The following is a 20,864-nucleotide window of genomic DNA, read 5'->3' as shown; positions in this document are numbered from 1 at the left end:
GACAGAGAAGACAGGCGCATCGTGGCCCAGCAGCGGGAACTGGAGGCGTCCCAGACGCCCCTGTCCCTGAGGTGCAGAACGCGACGGAGAAGCCGCCCTCTCCGCGGGCCTACGGCATCACCGCCAGCGACCCCACAGCATCCCGACCTCACCGCCGCACGTGGCGGCCGTGATTGTCCCGGAGCGGTATCCCTCCGCGCCCCCGCCTCAGCCTCCCCCTCCCTTCCCGGGACCCTTCGAGTCGGGGCGCCGCGGAAGGATCGCACGCACGAGCGCGCGCACGCCCGCCCCGCCGTGGCCGCGGAGGACTGAAAGGTGCCGCGGTGAGGAGCAGCGGCCGCGGACACCGTCGTCGCCGGCACTGCCGCTCCGCAGCCTCCCGCCGCTGGCTAGTCAGCCCCGCGGCTGCGGGCGGGCGGGCAGGCAGGCAGGCCGGGCGCGCTCCGCGGCTTGTCCCTCACCGTCGTCCCCGCGTCCTCCCTCCGCAGCTCCTCGGGGAGGGGGGCGGTCGGTGCCTGCGCAGAGCCGCCTCCTCCCCGCCCCCGCCCCGCCTCCCCCCGCGCCGCCGCCGCCGCCCGCTGCCGCCGCCGCTGCGCCTGCTGCTCCTCGCCGTCCCCGCTGCAGTGCGAAGGGCTCGAAGATGGCCGGTTGGCAGAGCTACGTGGATAACCTGATGTGCGATGGCTGCTGCCAGGAGGCCGCCATTGTCGGCTACTGCGACGCCAAATACGTCTGGGCAGCCACGGCCGGGGGCGTCTTCCAGAGCATTACGGTGAGGACCGGTGGCGGTCCGGGTTCCCGTTCCCATTCCCGGACCCGAGCGGGGCCGGCCGGCTGTGGGGCCACGGACGGCCGCGCCGGCAGGTGTGGTGGGCGGCCGGCGCCGAGGATGCGGCTGCCGGGCGGGCGGGGAGGCCGAGGCCCGGGGACGCCCCCTCTCCCGGGGCTGCGCTGACCGGCGGGGGCGGCGGCCTGGCTTCCCGGCTCCCGGGCTCCCTGACTGCTTAGGCGCCCCCTGCGTTCCCAGTGCCTGTCCGTGAAGCTGGGGGAGGGGGCGCGCACCGGTTGGGGCGGGGGGGGGCGGCTTTTTTCCCCTCGTGCGGCTCTCTTTGGTCCCTTGCAAGCCCTGAGGTTTGCTTCGCACGTTCCGGGGTGGAAGCGGGGGCTGGAGGTGCGGGCCGGAGCGCGCGGGGCCCGGCCGGGGGTCCTCCGGCAGCCGGGCTGCCCCTTGCTCCGCGGACAGCGCGCCGCCCGCGCCGCGGGCTGTGGGAGGCGGCGGCTGCCCGGCCCTCGGGATCCTCGCAGCGACTTTGCGTAGGTTTGCCGGTGTCCAGGCCTCTGGGGCTTGAGAGAAATGTACGCCGACAACGTAGGTGGATTCGTGAATCTCGACTTCAGCTCTGGTTCCATGGGATTTTTTTTTTTTTTTTAATTCTCCAAGATGGCGAACTGCCATTGATTTCTCTCCTCCTCCTATGGAGATTCATTGATACACCGTTATCCCCAATTACGCAACATAGCTCTAAAAAGGGGGGGGGGGTGCCTTTATGGGGCTTTCAATAATCTGTGAAGGCCGAGGGGACACTTCACTTCTCCAAGTCCCTCCCTCTTTAGTGAAGGTAGTAAAGGAACTAATGCAGATTATGCTTCACAGTGCCTGGTTTTCTTGTGACTTGATGGCTTTGACTTGGTTGCCACATGTTTGGGAAATGTTACTAAACCTCCAGTGCTGCTTTATTGTTTTGCCTCTTTCCGCACAAGGGCCTTTTTAAAATTGTGACGGTTGTGACAAATACAGGGGTATTCCCTTAATTTCTTGGCTCCACGCTCCCCTCCCCTCAAACGCCAAAATTGAGGCTCCCTATTATGGGTGCTGCTAATTATTCTGTACTACTTAACATGGTTCAAGATCTGGGTAGAACTCCGTCCTTGATGCTAATACTTTAAGGTCTCCTATAACCGCAGTGGACCACAGTTCTCATGGAGAATTGCCATCTGTCTGGTGATCAACTTTTTTTCTGCAGTCCTCTTGTCTTTGTGTGTGAGTTCCCGCTGCCTGGCTGGGAAGATTGCGGGAGTGTGCTTGGAAATGGCTGGGGCCTGCTATGACTCTGCAGTTCTGATGGGGGCGACGCCTTCCTTCTTATTCATGGAATGTTAGCATGCACGTTTTCTCCTTTCCGGTTCTGGTGGCTACCTCAGTTTCTTTCCCAGTCTCCCTCCATTTTCTCTCTCTTTTTTAAAACCATTACCTACTGCAGTGCTACCAGCAAAATCCTCTTTGCATTTGCCCAGCAAGAAAACTGATTACTGAGGTGGGAGGGGAAGGGAAGTTGCAGAGGAAAAGGAGAGTGGTTAGAAAAATAAAGAGGGAAATATGAATTTGTCAGTGCGCTGAGGTCCAAGGTTTGAAGTTCATACTATGGGGGGGGGGGGGCGGGGAGCGGGGATATTTCAAGTCAGTTAAAGCAGAGTAGGAAGGTCTGTTACGCTTGGGCATTTTTTCAAGAGGCTTCCAAGCAACTTTTAAGTTTGATGCAGCATAACTGTAATGTGACTGAATATGATTGACAGGCAGTTGTTAAAAGTTTATAGGTGAATTTTTACCATTACATAACTATTTTAGGTACCATCTGACTTTGAAACAGTTTATAAATCTCAAGTTTACAGTTTATCTGGTGTCAGCTGCCAGTTACATAGATTCTCTTTGCATCAACTGGTCTTTAGTTGGTACACTGTTAACTGTGAAATTTAACTGTTACAAAACATGTAGTCCTATAGGATTAAGTAATTCTTTAGAAAAGACACACTTGATTTTACATTAGTGAGATGTGAATGTCTTGTAGTATAGTAGTAGTACAATCTTGGCAAAGTTTTTCCACCAAATGGAGGCCTAAAAGGAATTGATTACAATTTCATGTTTTTTTTTCTTTTCTTTTTTTTTTTTTTTTTCTTTTTTCCCATTGGCGGGGGCAGCCAGTAGAAATAGATATGATTGTAGGAAAAGACCGGGAAGGTTTCTTTACCAACGGTTTGACTCTTGGCGCAAAGAAGTGCTCAGTGATCAGAGATAGCCTATACGTCGATGGTGACTGCACAATGGACATCCGGACAAAGAGTCAAGGTGGGGAGCCAACATACAACGTTGCTGTCGGCAGAGCTGGTAGAGGTAAGCACAGTACTCTTTTGGTTAAAATTTGCACGCTACAACTTATTAAGCAGTTTCCTTAACATTTTGAATAAAAGTGTTAGTCCATAATGGCTATTAAGGTGGTTTTTGTGAACTGCCCAGCACTGAAGGGAGGCACTCCCTTGCTTTTAGACTTACCTACTCTACAGCAGCTGCATATACAGCTCAGCCTCTGAGATCCCGACTTTACTCTAGAATATTCACATCAACTCTTCAGTTTCAGCTTTAGTAAACTGAAAATCCAAATTTGCCTTTTAAACTGCTTCACATGTCGAATGATAATCTTACGGCACATCCAGATTGTTAAACTGTTCATACTGTTTGGTTACTTCAGTGCTTTTTAGTCTTTCACCTTTGCATCTCTTTCTTTTCTTGCATTTTAATTATTCACTGCTCAGCATAAAAAAGGAAAAATGAACATTTGCTCATGTTTCTATTTGAAACATTGCTGGGGAAGAGCAAAATAATTAGAATGAGGTTTTGTAGTAAGCTGCCTATTTACTAGAATATTTTCAAAGACAGAGCGTGTCTGTGATTTAAATTTGAAAAGTAGGAAATTATATTTCATTTATACACTTGGTCCAGAAGTTCTGGTGCTTCCTGACTGTTTTCAACGTTGCAGAAATTCTTGTTTCACTATGTCTCACTACGTTTTTGGAAAAAACTTCCAAAATTGAGGTTTACTATGACGTAATTGATTTACAAATACATTTAAATGTATTAACCTGTGTAAATATTTTGTAAATTAAGAGGGCTGTGTAGCCTCAGATAGAATTGGCACAGCTGATTTTAAAACCAAATCTACCATGTGAATGAACTTGAAGCTACTCTGAGTAGCTATTATTTGCCCCAGTGGTTCTACCAACTCCTTGTGATTATCCTAAAGGTTACTCTTGTTTTCGTGTGAGTTGACACTTAAAGTATCTTTCTGTAGGAAAATTAGATAACTGAAGTAGTAGACAAATTTCTAAACATTAGTTGACTTCAGATAAATATGTTAAAAAGAAGTATTAACCATGTGACATAAAACAGAATAAGATTTTTATACTCTGCAGCACTACTGACATCTAGTGGTAGCAAGTATAAAATCTGACTTCTGCATGTATTTTGGCGATAGACCTCTGAATTGCATCATAGAAGAACCTGTTGTTGGAAATAGTAAACCTGTTCTAGGATTTTCAACTCAAAAGCAAAGCATAATGAGCATATCAGTAAGCACAAGCCTTAAGTATTTTTTTACTTGGTCTTTTCTGAATGGCTTTGAAAATGCTATTTAAAATTTGGTTTTGGTTTTCCTCTGGAAGTAATAGACACATTGAGTCTCAGTGGTAAGACTTAATGGTTTGTATTTAATGAAGCCTGTTAAAGTTGGGGAGAATTTTGTAAATAATCACCTGAGTTTTGTAAGTTTACATTTTGGGGGCCGTTCTGATAATTTGCCATACTAACTAGAAGTTTTTTGCCCTAAAATAGAATATAAATGATCACACGTTTTTTTTCTTAGTGTAAAAATATTTTTACAGAGCACTGGAGCTGCACTGATTGGACTTCCAAGATGCAGTTAACAGTGTTTTTAGCGTATTACTAGTTTGAAAGTTCTCCTTTTTGGAGACCTAGATGACTTCAGTGCCTGACAGTTCATGGAAAACTAACTTAATGTTAACTTATTAATCGGGGTTCTGTCTGCTAAAACTTATGTGACTCTCTTGATTAACACTTCTTTTGAAACACTTTTCTTCTTTCTCTTTCAGTCTTGGTCTTTGTAATGGGAAAAGAAGGGGTCCATGGAGGCGGATTGAATAAGAAGGCATACTCAATGGCAAAATACTTGAGAGACTCTGGGTTCTAGCTGCTAGGCAGACTGTTAAGTATTAGGGTAAAATTGCTCTTAAACTTTCCTAGCTGTAAGCTTGAGTCTTAATTCTGGAAATTTTATTAGCAATGCAGGGTGATGGGGTATGAACCTGTGTCTCCTTTGTATCCCTCTGTTGGTGGGGAAAGGTGTCTTTCTTTCTGCCCTCCCCCCCCTTAAATAATTCTGTTCACTTTTGTTTTGTTTCCCTGTGTACTCCAGCATTGGTTATAGTCATGGGAAAGGAAGGTGTCCACGGAGGCACACTTAACAAGAAAGCATATGAACTCGCTTTATACCTGAGGAGGTCTGATGTGTAAGCAGCCTCTCCCCATCTACCTAGCAACTGTCTTCATCACCACCCCAATTATGGTCACAGTGCTACCAGACTGTAGATGGTAGCTAATTTTTCTTTACCTATTTTCTAATGTCGCAATTCCTGTTTACCCAATGGATCATTTGTATGTTAACCACTGTATGTAACCAACCCTTATCTGGCAACATAATTGCAGCACAATAATGATTTGCATGATACCTTGAAATTCGGGGGGAGGGGGCATGCCAAGTTGGGCATCACTTTGTCTTAGCAATTAATGGGATATTGATAACTAAAATAAGTTAATATTAAGCAAGGTGCCGGTTGTACAATCTCTAATTTGATCAATGTCTTTTCAGCACTTTGAGCATTTACTTAGCTCATTTAGTCTTCCTTTTGTAGCGCATGGTTGGGAGGAAAAAGTGCATGCATCTTTCCTTCACTCCTCTTTTCCCACCCTTCTCCCTTTGCACATAGGTATTTGGTTTGCTTCCATCTTTTATGCATTGCCTGGTTTATTTAACCAAGTAATATCCCTTTTGTTGATGAGCTATTGAAAGCTGCAGTAGTTTGCTTTTAGTATTGTTGTTGCACTTGAGTAGAGACAGACCTTTTGTCTACAAGCTATATGAAGAGTGCAACTGCAAAACAAGAGCAAAAGGCACTTCCTCCCACGACCTTACAGTAACCATACAGATCGAATCCCCAGGGACATTCCATCATTGCAATAGCTCAGATTTTTGTTCCTTTTTCTTTGCACACCAGCTCTATTCTTTAGTAAAATTGTAAAAGGCTGCCATTATGGACATTAGGTATCCCAACATAACCATCTGGAGTGTGTCCAGTTTGTTCTTCATAGGACCAATTTTTATTTGCAGCTTGAGTTTTTATATGAAGTTGCATTATTGTGGACTTGGCTGTCTTGTGATAAATTTTTTTCATATGTGTTCTGTGCCATACTATTGTTAAAATGAACTGTTGCTATTGTGAGATGGATTTTAACTGACCTATTAAAGGTTTCTTTCGAATGGCACTACTTTAGGGACATTCTAGTATTTGCTTCTATTGTTTGGGCCTTGTGGATAATGTACAGATTTAAAAACAAATCTTGTTGCTGATTTGTCCATTTCTTTCCCTGCACTTTGTTACATCTGGGATACAGTCTAACTCATCTGATTTAATATGCATTTAAAAAAATGCCATAACTATTAAACACCTTGTTTACAGACAGATGAAATAAATTTATTCCAACCAAATATTCTAGACTCCTGTTGTTTATGTAAATTGTTGTCTTATTGTAACAGTTGATTTTTGACACATTGGAATATACAGAATAGGCCAGGCTCTGTTACAAGCATAAAGTCTTAAAATTGAGCTTATGGCCTAAGCATTCCATATCCTGTAGTATTTATAGATAAAATGAGTGCCTGGGAATTCCTTCTTAATGGGCTTTTATCTGTTTTTTTTGTTTTGTTTTTAAAGGCTTTTAGCCATCTTTGGGTTTGTGAGAGGAAAATTGACTTGCCTACTAGAAATTAAATATTTTTTTTCTTGTTGCTGGTCTCTAGATGTGAAATCTAGTGAGCAATAAGGAGCCCAGTGCCAAGAAGGGTTTCTGCATTGTGGATTCTTCTGTGTTGAACTGTCATGTGACTTATTTAGCTTTGAAAGCTCTATTGGCATTGCTGAAGTCAAGCAGCTGGGACTCCCATAAGACAAGACCTTCCTTAGGCAGCATGTAAGATAATTGGGATATTCCTGCAGTGTCTGGCTTTGGAGTGACCTGTTAACTATGACTATGTAATGGTCATGTTTAATTTTATAGGTCATAAGGTCCCTGGGATGTATTCAGGTTTTAGCAAATGTTTAATACCAGTTATGAACTGTCAAGCTCAGAGCAGGAATGCTCAAAAGTTGGGGGGGGTCTAAGGAAAACTGGGGAGCTGGTTGTAATGCAGATTCTGGGCTCTGGAAGTCCCTTTAGAAATAATTGCCAGGTCAGTCTGATTGATTTTAAGTGGCCTGTATGCTACCCTTTGAGAAATGGGTTAGGTAATGGGAATTTCTGCGTTACTTAAAATATACTGTTCATAATTAAAAATTCTTTTGATAGTGTTGGGCATTAGTTCTGAATTAGTATATACAGGGAAATAAAAGTATGGAAGATAAGGAGTTTGGGGCTACTTTGGTAGTTGGGCATGTCTTGAAATTGAAAATAAAAAACTTCAATTTCTTCACCTGTTAAGATCCCAGTTATGAACAAAAGATGGGTCAAAAGAAAATTGGGTGGTTGGGTTGTGATGATTTGATATTTTACAGTAATAATATACTATAAAAGTAATAACACTGTGAAGAACTGTTAGGGTAACTATTTAGAAAGCAGTGACCAAAACTGTGAAACCCTTAATGAACCTATAAGTAGGTTGAAGGGATGTGTGTGTTGGTGTTGGCGGGGGAGTAGAAAATGAGAGAGGGCAACTGTATCACTAAAATAGTAAATGATGAAACTAGCCATTGGCCCCTACCCACAAAAAACACGAAAATGTATACATGTATCTTTATACTTCTAGGAACTTAGCCTAAGAAAATGGGGCTATACAAATTTATATACCAGAATGCCCATCACACCAAATTGCTTAAAATAACTAAACTTGGAAAACTGCAATATTTAACTTTCAGAGTGATGGGTTGAATAAATTATTCTATGTCCAGAGAATAAAACAGTCAGTCATTGAATAACATGAGAAAATGCTCACCGATAAATGTTCAATAATGAGGTAATAAACATGTTGCATACAGTGTAAACACATACAGTGTATAATGTATACATGTATTTTACATAGGTATTTCTGAAGGCAAAATACCAAGATAAATTCATCTCTGGGGTAAGTTTCCATGTAACTATACTTTCATACAATCAGAAAAGTTTTAAATTAGGAAAGTTTTTTTTTTTTTTTTTTTTTTCAACGTTTATTTATTTTTGGGACAGAGAGAGACAGAGCATGAACGGGGGAGGGGCAGAGAGAGAGGGAGACACAGAATCGGAAACAGGCTCCAGGCTCTGAGCCATCAGCCCAGAGCCCGACGCGGGGCTCGAACTCACGGACCGCGAGATCGTGACCTGGCTGAAGTCGGACGCTTAACCGACTGCGCCACCCAGGCGCCCCAGGAAAGTTTTTTAATAGAAATTAGATTTAATTTTATTTAATGTCTTATTTAAAAAGCTATATAGTTCCACCAAGAAGAAATTATGAGAAATTTCAATGAATATTAAGAAAACTAGTAACAATCCTAGATAGTTGTTAATTGACACTTTATAATTTTTTATTTTTTTGACCACTAAAAGTAACAGTTGGAGATTTTAAAAAGGAGGGCAATTTTTCCTCAGAAAAACTCCCAAGACTTAAGTTTAAAGGAACCAAGTCTTAGATCTGTAGTTTAAGGACTGAAGGGATACAACATTTAATAGCACATGTTATAGTCACTTTTAACTTTCCCTTTTAAAAAACGGTTTTAGGTATATTTTTATTATTTACCTTAAAAATTATAAAATCTATTTTGTATTCATGTGGCAGATACTGAGTGCAGTGTTCTGTCTTCATACCCTACCTTAGGTTCAACGAAATTGTACAAATGACCAAACAGGTTTGGAAAGGTCAGCACTGTGCAAGTACATCAAATTCCAAAGCTCTGCTTCACTACTATAATAAACCGACGATCTGTTTCTCAGGCCTGTGTGTAAAAGGAGGTTGGGGGTGAGATGACCTGGTGTCGGTGGATACCGAATTCAGCCTTTTATTTTCCTATGTGGAAATGACTATTTTTTAAATTATTTTTTCAAAAAGAAGTTCAGAAAGTAAAATTTCCCCAGTTGTGTTACATTTCTTTTAAACTTAATTTTTTTTCACATTAGACTCCTATACATTGTATCCTTAGTATTTTCTGATACGTTTTGTTGACTAAAAATTTTTCATGTCAATATAGCTTGATCCAGATATTTATTATTTCAAGGCTGTATAGAAGTCTACTGTAAGGATGTACCATAATTATAATAATGTACCATAATGTACACTATTATTGGAATGAATTTTGGCAGCAGTTTTAACTTTTGGGGGGGGTCCCCAATTGGTTGTGAGCAGTTACCTTGTATAGAATTCTAAGGTGGTGGTTTTATCTGACCTAAATTACCTTAATTATTATGCCTTTGTAGCACTGTGCATATAAATAAGGCTAATGTGGGTAATATTACAGTAGAACAAATATTTGTCATTTCTTAAAGTGGAAAACGTGTTTATTAACATTCAAACTCCCTTCATACAAGGCCATATAAAAATTCTTAGCATTTTGATTATACATAAGTCTATATTTTCTACATAGTTACAGTGATGTATAATATAATTTAGCTTTTCATAATACATTATTTAAATACATCATTAGTTCTGTTAAACATAAGCAATTATTTTCAAATCCAATACTTGAACAATTTCCTCTGTACATAGTTTAGCAGGGCTAATTAGCATAAGATGCTCTTTGTTAAGAGGTATGATCTGTATTAACAGAGTATTAACAGTTGCTGAAGTTTGGTATTTTTATACAGCATTTTCTTTTTTGATCATAACACAAAACCCTTAAGGATACTGAAATTCAGTAAGTCAAGTCCAGAGACATGTTACTTTAGCTGATGAATCAAATTCATACATAACACTATAGTATTTAAAACCTTGGCGGGGGAAGAAAACAAACCTATGAAATCTGCACTAGTACAGACCATTCCTGTCAGGATAAGACTACTTGGGAATAGAAAGAAAAAAAGACAGCATTGAGTTTCTTTGTGGCGCTGATAGAAGGAAAAATACTAAATTGTTACCCCTATGAGTGATGGTAATTTGGGAAAATACAAAAACAAATATATTCCAACTCAACAACTCTAGGTAAACTTTATGCAAATGGAAGTTGCTTATTAGCTCATGCTAGGTGGCCACAGCATTGACCTTGTGTGTAAAACACGAAACATTTGCATACTGTGATCTAGGTCTTAACCGCAAGCTATACGGAGGAGTTTTTTTTTTAAATGTTTTGGCTATAGTTCATTCCAAAAGAAGAGTTGATTTGATGCTTGAGTTACGGCACCAGTCTATTACTAGTTATCAGTGAAATGAAGTATACTCCTGCAGATAAATACCAGATCAAAAAAACCTTCAGTAATCTGATAGAATACTAAAAAATAAGTTATTTCTACAGGAATCTCTGAAGGGAGCAAAAAAATTATATACCTAAATAAACATTTATTAGGAAATAACCCAATCACCCTCTGAAGGTCAAACAGTATTTGCTATGTTGTAATCTCGTTCACCATTAGGCTGCAGCTGGACTACAACACTATGTGCATTAATTTCATTTTCTGCATCACTGCTGTCGGTATCTTCATTGTCATCCTCTTCATAGTCTGAAGATTCTGTCATGTTCTGATGTGAGCGGGATTCCGACAAGGCCCCAAATGACTGGGTGCTGACAGATGCCAAAGGTCTAAGTAAAGGGGTACGTTCTGACACTTCATTTTCTTCTTGACTACTGTCTGTGTCAGAGTCTGAGTCGCCTTGAGAAGGAACAACTTTTTGCTTGCAGACTGGACAGGTTTTTTTGGTTTTAGTTAGCCAGGGGTCTACACACTTGCAGTGATAAGCTGTTAAAGCAAAATACACATCTTTTAGATAGTATATTGTGGTTGAGAACATTACATTTTTAATTTCTTGCCATGTTTATTCACGTTCTTCTGATCTATATCATATATGGACAAGAGAAGAAAACATATATGGACAAGAGAAGAAAAGTTTGTGAATTTTTATAAATCTACCTCCATCCTTTAATGACACCACTAATTACTAAAAGACCTGGCCTATAGTGTACCAATAACTCTTTTGTCTCCTCCTCTAATACTGAGCCTAAATACAAATTACGTGTAAACTCAAAGCAGTATGTAATTATTCATACCATGGGAACAAGGAAGGATTCTGAGCTTGTCGCCATCTTCATATTCATCCAAACAAATGGCACATACATCATATTCATCTCCTATGACAGACAGTAGTAAATAAAATTAATGAAAAGAGGTAGAGAACTTTCAAATTCTTAAAGTGAGGTCTTCCTCAGTTATTTTAAATGTCTTTTGATTGACCTTTTGATCTGTAAATGATACCTTTGTCTTGTTTCCTGTCAGATCAGGGAGCTGCTTTAAGTTCAGGAACCTGAAGTTTTAATTTAAATAATTAACCTTTTACCTAAAATAAGAAATTAAAAATGGATGTCAAGTTTGTTTACCTTTGGAAAAGATTATTTTTAAAAGAATCATCATTGTAGTAGTGTTTCACAGGACTATTCAAATGCGGGTTTTGAAATACACAAAGACAACAAAATTTTACTCTTTAGATTTCTTAAAGTCTGGGTAATTTTTAAAGTAAAAATAGAAACAGAACACACTCAAGTGTTTTTTTTAATATGTTAGTGGAAAAACATTTGGAATGAGACACTAAGCTTCAAATCTCCTTTCCAAGATTTACTAGCTTTGTGATGCTTGGCAGATTAGTCTTTGATATCCAGTTCTTTTATCTGTAAAGAGATTCTGTCTACCTTGCAGGTTTGTGAGTGAGCAAAAGGCCAGGCACATAGGTATTCACTAAATGGTGTTTATTAATACTGCTGCCCTTTTAATTTCTTATTTGAAGTTACTACCTTTAGAAATCACGAAGGTTTATTAATAGCTCTTTTTGGAATTCATGTGTACTTGATTTTAAAGAAATTAGCAGTCTTACATACAGCAGCTTTTGAAGTTGAGTCGGTAGTGGCAGTGACCCCTGTGACTGTTTTCAATTCGGTGTTTTCCATTAAGTGTATACGATAGGTACAAACTTAAAAATCCCAGGGAACAAAAGATAGATTCATCTGCCTTCACCTTGGAAGGCAGATCAGAAATAAAGCCATTGTCTGGATAGTCTGGATGAACATGACCCATAAAGGGAATGATAGTTCGATCAATCCCTTTAACATCCTTTAGTCATTTAAAATTGTACATTCAGGAGGAGTCCTAAAAAGAAAGCTTTAATAACACTTACTATTTTTTGTTCAGTGTTTTGAACTTGGTTACCACAGAATCAAGTATCAAATGCATTTTATAACAAATACAAGCTTCTGTATTAAAACTTTGTGGAATTCGGTGAGACCAATTATATGCATCTCAAACTATTAAAACTATTAAGCTCAAAGATCAAACTATTAAAAGAGTAAAGGACTCCACTATATCTGTAATTATACATTTGATTCATTTACATGGAGGATGGTTTTAATAAGCAATTCAGTCATCACTGATTTCTCATATCAAACTTTAAATTTTAGTGCCCATCAAACGGTTCTAGTTACCATTAGAGGAGGTAATCTGGTGGATAAAGGCCTCAGTCTTCTTCAGAGGGACGATTCTGAAGCACATGGCTCCTCAGAGGGACTCTGGGGGATGGAGACCCTGCCGTCCACAGAGGTAACTAGCTCAGTAAGACCCACTTCATTTATCATTCCCTCACTCTTCCCCACTCCCTCACTCTTGCTTCCTGAGGTTGTTTCCCCAAGAAATCCCCTGCATCTTACTCCTTGTCTCAGGTTTTGCTCTCGGAAATTCACACCATTACAACAGTTTTAAACATTGGATTTTTAGTAACAATTTTATGTATATTCTGTCTTCGTGTACTTAATATCCTATTACTTTTGGCTGAAGATCTAATAAATTCCTGTTGGATCTTCAGCCAAAAGTAATAGGATATTCTGCTTGTACTTTATTATCATATGTGAGTCCTCAAATACTTCATTTTTAAAAATAAAGACAACAAGGGCAAAAGTTGTGTAACACATGGCCTAAAATCTAAAGGAAACTCTGCTATCTAGAAAAGTATCATTGGAAACATCTATTACAGAAGCTAAACTACAGGGTTAAAAATATCAGAGGTTAAGTTCTAATATTACTAAATTTATTTATAAGGCCATCATTGTATCTGGAAGAATTATTTGTGCCAAACCTACTGATTTTGTAGAATTGTACTGACATTTAATTGACCATCTCCTTGCTATTATAAACTAAGGAATAACTTCCTATAGCCAATACCTCTTATAAATGACTTTTAAGATGTGATTTGTGTTATTTAATTCACTGTGTTACGGAGATGGAACCAATGATTTAGTATTTATTCTGAAGTGAAACACCTCACAATTTGTTTCCTTACAAAATGCCACACATTTTTCAGAAAATGATACAGTTAATATAACTGAACAGGAATGGACTGGTCCAGAGCTGTGCCCCAAGGCTCTAAGCCTCATTTTCTTAAGATAGGGAGGTTATCCTGCATTAGCCAGGTGGGCCCAGTGTAATTACAGAGGTCCATAAAAGTGCAAGAGGGAGGCAGAAAAGTTCACAGTCAGGAGGATGTGACTGGATGAATGGTCAGGGAGATGCTATGTTACTGGCTTTGGAAGATGGAGGGGGAGATTAAGTCACTAAGTTTATGGTACTTTGTTACCACAGCAATAGGAAATTAATACAGGCAGTATTGGAGTTAGCCCTAAATATATGGACTTGATACTTCAGAGTCACTTAGCTTTCCTATCAGTCCTCTGAATTGTTCCAGGAGATGGAATTATAAGATGATGATGGGTCAAGACTCAACAGTATAGTTTGTGATGGTGCACCAGACTGGAGCCCAGTGCTCTGTAGAGAACTAACCCCCCTGGCCTTGGACTTGTGATGAAATGGTAAAGCACACGTGAGAATGCTGGGGGTTTTCATCATAAAAATTTTATTTATTAGCTCTGTAACCTAGTGCAAGATACATCTCCATGTTTCAGTATTCTCAAAACAAAAATATTAACATACCTGTGTCTTAGGATTGTGGATTAAAAGAACTAACACAAGAATATTTTACATAGTGTTTGGTACAAATCGCCCCCTGATAAAACTGGCTGGATAGGAATACTACTCATGACCTGGTGTACTGGGAGGAGGGTGCTCTCTAATAGCACCGTGTGCTTCTGTCACACCAGATGAGCTGTGTGCCTAAAGAGAGGTATGAGCAGTGGTCATTGAATCTGTTGTATCACATAGGGTAATTATGTAATTTAATGAAATATTCAGCAGTTCTTGAACTGTGAGTATAAAAGACTGGTTTTATTTGACAAGCTAGGGTGACTATTAAGAACCCTTATAATAAAAGCTGTTGCTCCCCCACCCCCTCGCCAGCCAAAATGAGATTATATGAAGTATGGGTGAGAAATGTAAGAGATTGGACAAATTTATGTATTGATAAAAAGAATGAAAGCAGAATCCAATTTTGCCCCATTTTAAAATGTCTGAAACTAAAAATGGTAGGAAATGCATCATGTGCCATGACAACCTAGAAATCCAGTCAGTGGACTCCTACTCAAGACCGTGGCCCAACAGCAAATAACTGTTCAGTGGCTTTATCTGTAACTTAAAGTTAAATTTGAGGCATTTATTTGTATGGTTTATAACTTTAGCAGGTTTTTAAAAAATAACCAATTTGTCCTCGGTACTGGTAGCATAAAAGGGTTTTACAAGTGGTAATAAATGTTTGTTTTGTTAATGTCCGCACCATGCTATAAAATTTTGCTTAGTGTAAACCACTGGTTTTTAACTGGATAGGATTCTTCCCCCCAGGGACATTTGGTGACATCTGTAGACATTTATGGTTTTCACAACAGGGAGATGGTGCTGCTGGCATCTAGCAGGCCAGGGATGCTGCTTAAACATCCCACAATGCTCTGGACAGCCCCTCACAGAAAGGCTTATCCCATATAAATGCCAGTAGCACAGAAGTTGAGAAACCCTGATAGAAAGCCTCTCCAGGTTTTGTCAAATGACAGCGACTTTGCTAATTCGTTAGTGGATAGATGTTAAGTTACAGGAGGGATGAGATTCATGTCTGTTACTTGAAACAGTATGGAAACCTTTCTGTCTAGAATGTTTCTGGCATTATTATTACTTGAATAATGTTTTAGAAAAATTGCATGAATGCTCTTTTAAAGTCCCATCAGTCTGGAAATGTTCTATAAATAGACAGAACTTTGCTTTTCCTCCTGTAAATCTGTTCTTCCTTGTTTCTCTCCAAAACCTTGGATCATCAAATACAGCAAAGGCAATGACCCATCAGAATAGGAATCGCATAGACTTAAAGCAGCCATTGCAGTGGCATGAACTGCTGATCAGGCCTGGTGTGCCCTGAATGTCTCTTTTCCTTAGAGCCTATATTCAGTCTGTCACGAAGTCCTGTAAATTTTTATCTGTAAAACATGTCCTGAATCTGTCCCCTTCTCCATTGCCACAATTACTCTGGGCCAATAGCTTGGATTACTAGAAGAGCCTCTAGTCTACCGCCTGTGGTTTTTCTCCGGTGCGGCCAGCGTGATTTATTTTATTTTATTTTTTATCATGTCAGTTTCATTTAGATGGTTCCCCATCTCACTTAGAATAAAATCTGAGCTCCTTATCATGACCTTCATAAAACTGTATATTATCTGACCCCCATCTCTCCCATCTCCTCTCACACCAGCCTTACCACCCCTTCACACATGCTTCAACCACTGGCCTTTCATTCGTGAACAAACTAACACAAAAGTTAAGTGGTGACCTGCATGTAGCCATGTTGTGACAGAAACATTTGGACATAACATTAGATCTAGAAAGAGGAATCCCCATTTCTAGAGATGACTAAAAAATGAGCTAGTTTGAGATTAGCTATAGCACATACAAATTGATGCAAAACTTAATTGTTCAGTTTAATAACAAAATAGACCAAGGCTTAAGTCAACTAGAATATGTTTCCTTAAGTAAACGATACAAGAGTGAACATTTAGGGCTAAACACATACAGGTTTCATGAGAGATAATAACAAAAACATTTTAAATAACTTGCCCAGGGAAGATGTACCATTGGGTTCATGAGCTTCAAAGCAAAAATTACTGTTGTGGTAGAGAAAATACCTGCCACTTATTCCCTACTTTACCAGTAAAGAAAAAAATGAACGCTCTTTCTAGCAAGTAAACTGAATTTTATCTTCTGTTCTCTTCTCCTCCGTACCAGTTCCCAAGAATTCTGAACAAAAGAACAGGACAAAATATTTTTAAAGCCAGATTTGCTTGAGAATTCTTCCTGATTATTTTTAAGCCCTGGACAAAGGAACTAATATTTTTAAGGTTACAGTAAAGACAGTTAAATGTAGTCATAAAAATTAAGCATGTCTCAGTTGATAGGTTAAAGAAACAAAAAACTATAAAACTGAGTATTGCTCCACTTTTACACATTCTGCTTTAAAATGCCGTATTGCTTTTTTCCAGTCCCTGAAATAATATCCTTTGCTTTTTACACCTATCTTGGAAAATCTCAATGATGAAGCTATAAGGCACAAGTGTCTGGTAACTTAAAGTTTATGTCTTGGGGATCAGGCTCCTTCACATACTGACTTCAGGGGAGACAGCTCGCATGGAGACTGCCTCAAATGTTTAGTAGAAGGATTAAGTGAAAACATAAGGATTTTTCATCTGCTCTGAAACATGGTGTGTAGTAACCAGTCTTTTGGTTATAGACTTGGGAGAAATACATTAACCGAATGGGCCAGGAAACCACAATTTCAATTGAAAAGCTATTTTTGAGGGCAATAATGAGTAGTAAAGAGCCAAAAGGAAGTTGGCTGCTTCAGAAGCAAGAAAACAACTAAAACACTATTATGTGTGTTAGAAATGGCTAACTTGATATTTAAATCACTTAAGTGTTAATCAGCACGAACACTTCTGAAAGAGCTGCCAAGTGAAGGTCAATGATAAAGCAAGGTGATCACATCCCCAAAGTATGGTCAACTATGAGAGTACTGACTAACCTCACAGATACCGCTAGTGCCACGGCCTCAAGTGTGATTTCTGTGGGTGGGATTCCAGAATATGCCTATGGAAAACTGGCAAATGCCAAATTTGTTTTGTTTGGCAGATATTTCCAAAATATTATAAATTCCCCTACAGTTAGCATTTCTACTACATTCTAAGCCTACAAGAATTCTCAAGACTTGCATGGTTTGGTGCTGTGACTCACTAGAGTGGTGAGTACCCATAGAAGTGTTCTATGTGTTTTCAGTCATCCATAGTTGTATTTACAACTGTGAGAAAATGGCAACGGTTGGGATTTTTTTTTTCTTTCTAACATCTATGTGTACTTTGTCAAAACCATTAGCATATGCTAGAACATGCATGACAAATAGTCCTTTTTTTTTTTTTTTTTCCCCTTTAAATGTCAAGTCTCGTAACCAAAACATTTTAAAGCAAAAATACAACCAGCTCAAACTTAGGGCTACTTTCGGAAAGAAACTTCACGTGTAATATTTACAAAGTTACATATTTTTAAGCTGCTTCATGATTTTGGCAATCTTTTTTTTTTTTTCATCATAAAGGAAATGTTTAATCACTGAATTTTTATAACACTAATATTTATGATTTTTACTTAAGGTTTTGTTTTTATAATAATTGCCACCAAGTGCTGTGTGCCAGGCACTGTGTTATAAGCATTTAACATACTGATTTCCATATTGATTTAAATCTTCTCCCGCCCCGCCCCCCCCTTATGAAATATAGGTACTGTCAGTCACATTTACACGTGAAGGAGTATATGGAGAGGTTAAGAAACTTGCACAAGGTCACACAGCCAGTAAATGGTGATCCAGAATGCCAGCACAGGTCTGTCAGACTAAAGTCCATCCATGGTCTTAACCATTAGGCCTGTATTGTCTTCCGGCACATCTACTTAGAATTTCACATTTAAATAATCCCCTTTGATTCACAAAGTAAAAAGAGCAAGCGTTTAAGAAATACTCTTAACCTGTCACTTAATTAGAAATAAAAATGTTTCCAATTCATAAGCCAGAGCACTTTTTTCCTTCATATTGGCCCATATGGAAAAGGAGCAAAGATAGTTTATTTCTGTCTCCATGGCTTCATATTTTTACAAACCTTTCTAGGATGCTACAAAAGAGCAGCTATATTCTAAAAGTTTAATTGAAGAACACACATTCTTTATGTGTTCTGATGATGAAATGTGATTGTGCACAGTAAGAAAACAAATGACTCCACTGAAGGAAAGAGCAGGACACTGGCAACTTTGTTTCTGGAAATGTGTTCATGAATTACTTCACTAATTAAGGATAAGAATAAAAAGTGCCTTAGAGGCCATAAATCCATATAACAAGTTTAAAATCCAAATTTAAGCATTGGCCAAATTCCATTTTGAGAGTGATTTTTTTTTTTCTTTTTTAAATGTTTGTTTATTTTGAGGGAGGGGGGAGAGACAGAGGGAGAGGGAGAATCCCAAGCAGGCTCCCCAGTGCAGGGTTTGAGCTCACAAACCTTGAGATAAAACTGACTGAGCTACTCAGGTGCCCCCGAGTGATTTTCTTTTTAAACCTAAGTTTCCCTGTCTTCCCTATCTTACTTGGTTTTAACTTGATTGCATTATGCAGGTAAACTGGAGTTATACCCAAGATCTTTCTGGATACAGGAGCAAGTATATTAAAAGATTTGTCATTATCTTGAAGTTAAAAGGCAAAATTAAAGGGACTTGATAAATATTGTGCCAGACCTCAAGTACTTACATTAAGTACTAAATGTATTGTTATTCTTTTTTCATTATTCCTTTTCAGGCCCCTAGAAGATCAAGATTTGCAACACCCTTCCAGAGCCAACATCAACAAACTCAAATTATGTATATCCCTAAGTAGTTGCGTGTTCTAATCCAGTAGTTATTTTTCTTTTCCCTCATATAAAAGAAATTAAACAAAAAACTTGAGCAGCTTCAGGCACCCTTGGAGTTAAAGTGGAGGATGCACTGGGCCTACATTACTTTTACATATAGCAGAATTACTTCTAGATACTTTTTTTTTTTTTTAACAATTTTTCATTTTTGAGAGATGGAGAGGGACAGAGCATGAATGGGGGAGGGTCAGAAAGAGAGGGAGACAGAATCTTAAGCAGGCTCCAGGCTGTCAGCACAGAGCCTGATGCAGGGCTCGAACCCAGAGACCGTGAGATTGTGACCTGTGCTGAAGTTGGACGCTTAACCGACTGAGCCACCCAGGCACCCCACCTCTAGATACTTTTGCCTATCAACTAGACTGGTCTAATATTTAATTACAACCCTCAGTGCAGCAAAAGTGACTTAAAAAAATCATACATTAAATGTCCTTCTAAAAAGTGCATACAATTATAAGAACAGAAATATAAACAGGTAATTTACCTGGTTATTGTAGAATATGATAAAGTGAGTATTCTCATATACTGCTGGTAGACCTGAAACTTTGGGAAATTAGTTTCACCTCAAAAAAAAAAAAATCTTTCTCTTTGACATAGTAAATTAGGAAGGAGGTTAAGTGCAGCTGGGGGTGGGGAGAGGACAAGAAAAGAGGAATGGGAAGGATTAAAGTCAGGAGACAACTTATTTTATTTTGAAATGGTAGTAACTGGAGAGTAAAGATAGGGTAGGTAGTATTTACAAGTACAGTGTCAGAAGTCAAGAATTTGCATTGCAGCCCTGATATATAATGTTTACCTGGCTTTGCACCCTCAGGTATTATACGTAATCTGTCTGAGTCTCATTTTCCTTATAAATGGTCATGACAGTACTTTCTTTAGTTGGTTGTTCCGAGAACTAAATGATGCAGAGTACATGATTTGCTTGCTTTTATATAATAGGTGTGATACATGCTCGCAAGATCTAAAATAGAAAATTACCAGATTTTTATTGGGTGCAATATGCCCATCCCAAGTCAGTTTAATTCCAGTTAACTCACTTGGTATAAAGGACACTGACTTCTTCAGTTAGAGGTTAATGGACTGAAGGTGTAGTTCTAGTAATCAGAGCTACGGGCCAATGATAAAGATCAAGAGTACTATGATACAAACCAACCTACAGGCTCTCAATCCCCTTCAGTCCACCTCAAAGCTACAATGCAGACCTTGAGATCTCTATTCCTGGACATGAAATAATAAAATAGTTCACCTTCAGGTAACTCAAGAATGCACTGATTTCTCAGAAGCCATAGGCATGACAGTAACTTGGAACCTCATTATTTTACTGCTTTGTGGCCATTATGTAAGTAAGTACTCCGTTAGAGGAACAGAGAAATATTTTCTTTTCTGATTTGGTTTTTAAGAGTAAATTCAGAACAGTTTTCCCCTGAAACAGTTCAACACAGAATATTAACTAGCATTAGTTATAGATTCTTAGCTTTGTGAAGAGATGGACTGTCTTTTACTCACCATTATATCCCCAGTGTTCATATAGTGCTTATTACAGACTGGGCTCCCAATAAATACATGCTAAATAACAAATACCACAAAGCCTTTGTTCATTTCATGATGGCTGGTTAAACGGGCAGCATCTGCCTCTCACCTGGTACATCCCATATGAACTCTCC

At 39.4% G+C, this 20,864-nt stretch overlaps 2 protein-coding genes across 8 annotated transcripts in view; one reads left to right on the top strand and one right to left on the bottom strand.

Annotated features, from left to right (window-relative positions):
• The first annotated feature begins 415 nt into the window (after positions 1-415).
• On the top strand, positions 416-6,614 carry PFN2 (profilin 2). 2 transcript variants are annotated; one of them, XM_025913356.2, is made up of 3 exons: positions 416-772; positions 2,977-3,169; positions 4,942-6,614. In XM_025913356.2, exons 1-3 carry the CDS (start codon positions 641-643, stop codon positions 5,037-5,039), a joined length of 423 nt encoding a protein of 140 aa, XP_025769141.1. In that variant the 5' UTR covers positions 416-640; the 3' UTR covers positions 5,040-6,614. The 2 variants fall into 2 exon arrangements, with proteins under 2 accessions (XP_025769141.1, XP_025769142.1); XM_025913357.2 differs by having other exon boundaries at positions 417-772; positions 5,265-6,614.
• A 3,006-nt stretch (positions 6,615-9,620) lies between these two features.
• The window catches only part of RNF13 (ring finger protein 13), a 160,798-nt gene continuing 149,554 nt past the window's right edge, over positions 9,621-20,864 (bottom strand). For all 6 annotated transcript variants that reach the window (XM_086674518.1, XM_025913353.2, XM_086674520.1 and 3 more), the window contains 2 exons: positions 11,350-11,430; positions 9,621-11,041 (listed from right to left, as the gene is read on the bottom strand). In XM_086674518.1, the coding sequence (XP_086530644.1) occupies positions 10,677-11,041; positions 11,350-11,430 (446 nt within the window). In that variant the 3' untranslated portion in view covers positions 9,621-10,676. The remainder of the gene's footprint in view (positions 11,042-11,349; positions 11,431-20,864) is intronic.

Source organism: Puma concolor, chromosome C2, assembly GCF_028749965.1.
Source record: "Puma concolor isolate L17-30 chromosome C2, mPumCon1.1.hap2, whole genome shotgun sequence".
NCBI classification, from domain to species: domain Eukaryota; kingdom Metazoa; phylum Chordata; class Mammalia; order Carnivora; family Felidae; genus Puma; species Puma concolor.
The sequence above is the reverse complement of the archived record's forward strand: the minus strand, read 5'-3'. Positions and strand labels throughout refer to the sequence as shown.